This window comes from Dendropsophus ebraccatus, chromosome 5, assembly GCF_027789765.1.
Source record: "Dendropsophus ebraccatus isolate aDenEbr1 chromosome 5, aDenEbr1.pat, whole genome shotgun sequence".
Lineage (NCBI taxonomy): Eukaryota > Metazoa > Chordata > Amphibia > Anura > Hylidae > Dendropsophus > Dendropsophus ebraccatus.
In genome coordinates this window covers 102550684-102558246 of record NC_091458.1, presented here as the reverse complement: position 1 = coordinate 102558246, position 7563 = coordinate 102550684, and the positions used below count along the sequence as shown (strand labels likewise).

The 7563-nt window shown below is 37.7% G+C and overlaps 1 protein-coding gene across 1 annotated transcript in view; it reads left to right on the top strand.

Annotated features, from left to right (window-relative positions):
* The first annotated feature begins 4614 nt into the window (after nucleotides 1-4614).
* GABRG3 (gamma-aminobutyric acid type A receptor subunit gamma3) overlaps nucleotides 4615-7563 on the top strand; it is a 395342-nt gene continuing 392393 nt past the window's right edge. Inside the window, exons 1-2 of the mRNA XM_069972388.1 lie at nucleotides 4615-4667; nucleotides 5984-6132. Of these exons, the coding sequence (XP_069828489.1) occupies nucleotides 4615-4667; nucleotides 5984-6132 (202 nt within the window). The remainder of the gene's footprint in view (nucleotides 4668-5983; nucleotides 6133-7563) is intronic.

Sequence of the window (7563 nt, the reverse complement as noted above, 5' to 3'; positions counted from 1 at the left end):
GAGCCAGTTACAAGTCCCGGGTCTTTAAAAAATAGTGCTCCTGTCCAGGCAGTAGGGAAAAAAATAAAAAAAACAACAACGGGTCATTGACATAGTACACAGAATACAATGTAGTCCTTAGAATACTTATATTTAAAAAACAAAAAGGAGAGACAAGAAGAAAAAGTAAAAAGGTAGGAGCAGAACACCCATTATTTTCATAGGTGTTCTGCTCCTCCACAATATGCAGCATTTGTACAGGAGGTTAAGTGGGGATGCTGTGCATCCCTATTTCACCCCTGTGGGCCAGATTGTTTTCCATTTGCTGTGCTAAGCACACTGTGCCCACCCCAGCAAGGAAGGGTTTAAGTGACTGAACCCCCTATAAGCCACACTCTAAATCCCAGTTTTCTTAGAACCGATTCATGTTGAACTTAACCGTTGATCAAACTAGACAAGCTTTTTAAATGTTTGCTCATCTCGAATTGTGGCTCTTGAATACTGCACTTAAATGCTATAGTAGTTGTTTGCAGCTATCTACAGCACCCATCCTCCTACTTTAGATGACTGCATGTGGAAGAGAACTGGATGGCTGGACCTTTTGGCTGTGAATTTAGAGTTTTCTTGCATTGCATAGTACACGCCTCAGATTCTTTGCTGCTTAGAAGTTTTCTACTTTTTTCAGCTGAATGACATCTGCTCCTGCAGAAGCTACAGAAAAAAAATTGTCTCATTCTTGGATTAGGACTAAAAAAAGGTTTAGAAGACAAAAATGTCTGGCATAACATTGGAAATGGTATTGTCTAAGCTCTTACCTGGCCTCAAGTTTATACCCTTGACCTTGCCTCTTTTTCCCACCTGGTTCAGGAAGCTCTCATATTTCCCAATGCAGAAATTACATATTGTCTCTGAAATCATTCAGGCCCCCAACCACTGTCCCCAGCACCATTTTATCTAAACCTCATCTCATAATGTCAATACTATACCTCTAGCACATGGGTCTCCAAACTGCAGCCCTCCAGCTGTTACAAATCCAAAGCGTTAGCTGTCCAGGCATGATGGGAAATGTAGTTTTGCAACAGCTGGAGGGCCGGAGTTTGGAGACCCATGATCTTACCCTTTGGAACATAGTAATGGCCCTTCTCTGAACTTCCCTTGGCTGCTTGTCTTAAATTTCCAGTGCTTTTCCACTGTGCTCCTACTAGAAGTTAAGGAGCTGTCTGTTGAGCTGGTGCTGAAATGGAAGTATTGTAGTCCAAATAATGTTCTAGCTGCATAATATTAAGCTACAAGTCACATCTTTTTGTGTCATTTTTTTTTAATACAGCTGTAAAAGTCTTTTGGCCTATGTATACATTTATCCTTTTATGTAACATAATTGAATTTGTCCGCTCAAAGGGAATCCGTCAGGTGTAATGTGTGTTCCAAGTTGCTGTTACTGTTAGGTCGATGAGTCCCACTGTACCTCTCATATTACTATCCGTGCTTCTAGACTGTAGAGTCCCAAGAGCTTAGTCCCAAGCAGATTTAGGTATGGGAAGTGAGGAGATGTTAAAGCTCGCTAACACTTTAGGAGCTCGGGAAAGCATCCTATTAACACACTGAGGCAGTGTGAACATACCCTAAAAGCATGTTTCTATGTTCTGAAGGCACACACAGATATATGAAAGATGCTGTGTGTCTCCTTGTCCTAACAGCTATCTAGCAGTGTCAGTAGTTTGGGACATGAATTGCAGCTTACGGTGTCCCTTTAAATACAGTATTTATATTGTGTATGATAACTGTTAAGGCGTGGGTTGTGCTGCAGCATAAGGGGAAGCCTCACTGAGTTTTGCCAAATGACAAGGCAATCTCTGCTGAATTGACAAAAACACTTCTGATTTCTATTATATTCTGCCTATCTAATCTATCTATTATCCATCCAATGTAGTAGTATTGTGTTTAACATGTTCTTGAACGATTAGGAAATTAGGACCAGTTACAGGTTTGCTTGTTAGTTAAAAATAGTGAAAGGATAGAGTGTAGCTAAATGAATGATTTATAAAAGGAGATATAATGTAGATAGAACCAATATAGGATGGATGGATGGATGGATAGATAGGAGATGGATAGATAGATAGATAGATAGATAGATAGATAGATAGATAGATCGATCCTGCCTTTCCACATGGAATAAACTTCACATTTACTTCATTGTGCAGATCAAGTATAGCAGGGTTTCTTCATTCGTCATCAAAGTAATGTATTATAGGTCATCTCCTCACTCAGTGTCTGAAGGCAGCAAACTGTTTCCTTGTCTATAACAGTAGTGAGAAAAATCTGTCATTGGAAGGGTTAATGACGTTCCAAAAGAATGAACTTTCGGCTTGCAGTCCCCCTGCTCAGAAGAAGCGCTAGCCTATGAAGCAGCCTAGTGCATAGCAGTGGCTTTGTGAAGTCCTGTATTTCCCTTACGAGAAGATGATGAGATTCTACACGTAGAGCACCAAGAGCTGATTTATGCAGGACTATGGTGCTGATGGATTTACCCTTCCACTTCCATCCCTGCTCACAGTGGAAGGAGTCAGACTTCCCAGCTCCTGATGCCTGTTGGAAGTGAAGCTTTCATTATTACTCTTTGGGAATAGGTGTGCTCCATCCATTCTCTGTGTCTTGTGCCTGTATTGCTTTTGGATCAGCAAATGCAATATAAAATCCATTGTATATATAGTAAGTGAAGCAAGAGAAGCTGCATTACTTCATGCTGAGTACAATTATAATAAAAGTGCAGAATCTTTTCTCCAGACACAACTGGCACTGGTCTAAGAAGCTGCCTTATTCAATCATCTGGATGCATTGGTATTAGTGCAAACCTACAAAGTAGCTGCCATTCTACTATACTTTGAATAGGAAGAATCTGGATATTTTATGGCCATTTCTGTTCTTTTTCTGTTCAATTGCATCTGATTGCCTCCATTGCAGTCATGTCTGCTAAGCTGCGAATGCTTTTCCTCTTATTGTCAGTTTTCCAAGCCTGGTAAGTCATAATAGTATTGTATTGTGATGCTGTATTGTGTGGTGACTGTATTGCATTGCAATAGAAATTGTTTGTTTGTCCCCTTTTCCCTTGCTGGTATTTCACATTTAATCATTCTTCATCCAGAACATACTGATCAAAGTGATTGATTGGACTCCTATTAGTGTGGAAATGATACTCAGACAACTGATCGTCCAGCTGGACTGAGGTTGCCTCTCTTTAACAGGAAAGTTCTCCTAGTTTATTGCTTTATAAATAAGCTTTTAGCAAACTGTCAAGATTGGAGCCAATAGATTCATAGATGGATGAATTGATAGATGATAGAAGGATAGAAAGACACATAGAAATAGGGAGAGAGAGATGGAGAACACCATTTCCACGAATTCATTTTAATTCTATCAACATAAACAAAATCTCAGGACCCTGTCTTCTCACATGTAATAAACTTCACATTCTGGTATTGCAAGGGGCTACTTAACCCATCATCAAAGTAAGGTATTATAGGTCATCTTCACACCTGGTGTCTGAAAGCAGACTGAAAGAGTGGTGAAAAAAAAATCTTCTGTCACTGGAAGGGTTAACATTGTTCCAGAAGAATGAACTTTCTGCTTGCAGTTTATACTGCTCCCAAGCATCAACAGCTAATGAAGCAGCCTGGTGCCTGGCAGTGGCTTGGTGAAGTCGTGTATTCCCCTTATGAGAAGATGATGAGATACAACGCTTACAACACCCAGAGCTGATTTATGGTCATGTTAATGTATTCCTGGCCAATAGCTTTTATACTGCTCTCAGATGTTGGACACAATCTTGTACCTCTTCTAATATCCAAATGTTTCCTAGACTCTCATCACTTGGATTATGTAGATTTCCATCTCACTATTGTCATCCTCTGTGATTTACGTCTGTCAACTTCTGTTCCCATAGTATCCAGTCATGGCTCTCATACTCTACCACTCCACCTTAATTCTTCAGGATCATTTCCGAACTGCAAGGGCAGCCAGTGCTGTATAACTGGATCCCATGAGTAGTCCAGATCCCTAGCAACATGCAGCTTGCACTTGGTGACTGTATTGCCTCCTGTTATTGGGATGCTCTTTTCCAAGAGTTATTCTTGCTGCATAAGTGCACATGTTGCTATTAGGTTCCTCGAGTGCAGGACTATGGTGCTGATGGATTTAAAGCCTCACACTTCCATCCTTGCTCACAGTGGAAGGAGTCAGACTTCATGGCTTTGATGCCTGTTGGAAGTGAAGCTTTTATTATTACTCTTTGGGAATAGGTGTGCTCCATCCAGCCTCTGTGCCTTGTGCCTGTATTGCTTTTGGATCAGCACTTGCAATATAACATCCATTGTACATATAATAAGTGAAGCAAGAGAAGCTGCATCACTTCATGCTGAGTATAATTCTGAGAAAAGTGCAGGATCTTTTCTCCTGACGCAACTAGCACTGGTCTAAGGGTGCTGCCTTGTTGCTGCATCTAGAAGCATTGCTATCAGTACAGTGCAAAGCTGAGAAACAGCCATTCTGCTGCTGAAGAGAAGAAACCTACACCGTGGATATTGTATTTCCATAAGTGTTCCTTTTACTCAATTGCATCTGATTGCACCCACCGCAGTCATGTCTGCTAAGCTCTTAGTGCTTTTCCTCTTATTGTCAGTTTTCCAAGCCTGGTAAGTCCTGATGGTATTGTATTGTGATGCTGTGCTTTGTGTTTGATTCTATTGCACTGCAATAGAAAACCACTGTTTGTCCCCTTTTCGCCTGCTGTTATTCCACATTTAAATCATTCCTTATTCAGAGCATCCTGATGAAAGTGATTGATTGGACTCATATTAGTGAGGAAATTGAACTGCTGGCTACTCCAGCTGTACTGAGGCTTTAACAGGAAAGTTCTCCCAGTTTATTGCTTTATAAAATAAATGTGTTTCCAGTCGACTGTCAGGAGCAAAGTAGATCTATTCAATGAGTAATTAGTGCAATTTATCAGCAAACTAAAGCATCTCATTCTCACGCCTACCTGTTGGAGTACTTCCTTTTCCTTCAAGAAAAACAACGGTTATATTATTGTCTAATCTTTGTATAGTTTGTTATGTGATCTGGTATTTAAATTTTGGATAATGTAGATTATAAAGTGACTTCTCTGTTACTATTTGAAGAAGATGCACAGTATTCTCATTAGATTGTAGGTACAACAAAGAGTGTCTGGGATTACTACAGCTGTTGAGTTGTAGTTGTTATTATTATGATGAAAAGTATTGAATAAGTAATTAGAGGGTTTATTACAATTAGCAAGATGTCAGGCTGGGTTCAGGAGAAAGAAACTGTGGAGCAATGGGGAAAATCTAGTTGTGCAACATCCATTGAAAAAGCAGCAGTAAAGTAAGTAGCTATGAAACCTCTATATACTACTTCCCCTTGAAAACTTTGAGACAATGTGACTGCCTATGAAAAATGTCAGTGAAGTCTAGAATCCCTGTCTAGCAGACTCTTAGACTCTAATACATTTTTCTTGTAAGGCCTGTGACAAGGATATTAATTCTTTAGCATACACTGGTCAACTTCCCTTTTCCAACTCAGCTCTATTACTTGTAGTAATGCCTGCTAGCATTGTTAATGTGATGGGTTATCCTTGTTCTTGTCTGATTTACTATACAGTTTGAACATTGGAAATTAGAATCCTATGTGGATATGTAGTATTGAGGGATATTAGTGATAATACCATAATTAAATATTAATTTATAAGCAGTCAATGGCATAAATTGTAATATTATGATTCCATATATTTTCATCATATAGTCTGCTACCTCATGTTATGACGTCTTGACATATACAGTACATATGCCATATAAAATATTTAGCTGTTTCTTTCAGCATACTGTACTTTGTTCGTTTATGACTAACAATATTTAGACTAAAGTGACTTATTTAATTTAGATTGAAATTGATCTTACAAAACCTCTTTCCATGTTGAATTGTCTTACTGCAGTTCCAGAAAAATAGAAGATGATGAATATGAAGACTTAAGTTTTAACCAAAAATGGGTGCTGGCTCCAAAAACACAAGACACAGATGCTACACTGATCCTCAACAAGTTGCTGAAGGAATATGACAAGAAACTAAGACCTGATATTGGAAGTGAGTTTTGTTTGATCGATCTATCTATCTATCTATCTATCTATCTATCTATCTATCTATCGAATCAATTCTAGTAAACCTTTAGACAGGAACATGAATACAAAAGTTGCCTGGAGTAATGAACATTTACAACAATTAGCAAACTACCATAAATTACAGGTGTTGTTGGGTTACTTGTATTTGGTACATATTGACAAAAAAAAATTGTAACAGAAAAAAGTTACCTTAAATAGTATAAAATAAAATACTTATGTCTGACCATGCATTCATCTGTTCAATCATATCACTATGATGTGTAGAATGAAGTAGATATCAATATGGTGAAATAGATAGCAATGTGTCCAGCTGTTGCTTAAGGTTCAGAAGATCATTTCAGAAATAGTTGCACTCCTTATTTAAACCATGCTCCAGCCTCTGGATAAAAATGAGTTCTTTCTGTTTATAAGTCTTGTCATATTTCGATTAGTTTTTATATTGTTTTTAAGTGATCATTTTCATTAATCCTACATTAACATATATACAAAACAGTGCCAATGTTTATATATTGAACAAGAAAGTGGTTAAAATATCCCTTAACATTTCTAGGATGTTTATGAACAAATGCCCTGTTTATACTCTATCTAGAAACTAGTAATATCTAAAATTCCGTTATAGTATAACTGAAGGGTCCATTACATATAGGTGCAGTGGTGCTCAAACTCAATAAATTCAGACTGTGACTGTAGTGACCCACAATTCTGGCACTACATGCACTGTGAAATTAAGAGACACACGGTTCAATACAGAACAGAGAATATCCCATAATAGCCAGGTAGCAACCAATCACAGCACATTTTGAGAAATTAGGGTTGATCTTTGATTGGTTGTTATCTATCTATCTTCTATATCTTCTATATATCTATCGTAGACAAAAAAAGCAGACACATTTTGATCTCAAGACAGGTTGATAAATCTGGACCATATGTGCCAACTACATTTTTTGGCTCTTATATATCTACTGAAATATACAAAGCAAAAATGCTTTTATTTAGTGTGATCCTGATCTTTCAGTTTTCTGTATATTTTTTCTTATTACATTATCGTATAGTATAATTATTCCAACATAATTTCTACAGTTCTATGAAAGTATTGAAAAAAATGGAACAATGTATTTATTTTACTGCTGATAAGTAGGTGTGCAGTCTGGTGACTAACAATCGACTGCCAAAGGCATAATTTGGCAGTGTTATAATTTAAAACAACACACAGATAAAAAAATAGGCAACGCATAAAATATTATTGTCTGAACCTTCTAATAAAACCATATATTTGAGTCTTATATAACTTGCAGAATATTTTTTGTATAAACATAGTCATTATTCTAAAAGCCGTGTACCTCTAATAGCATGGACTGTGTACTGAAATGCTCCGAATAAGGCCATTGTAACCTAG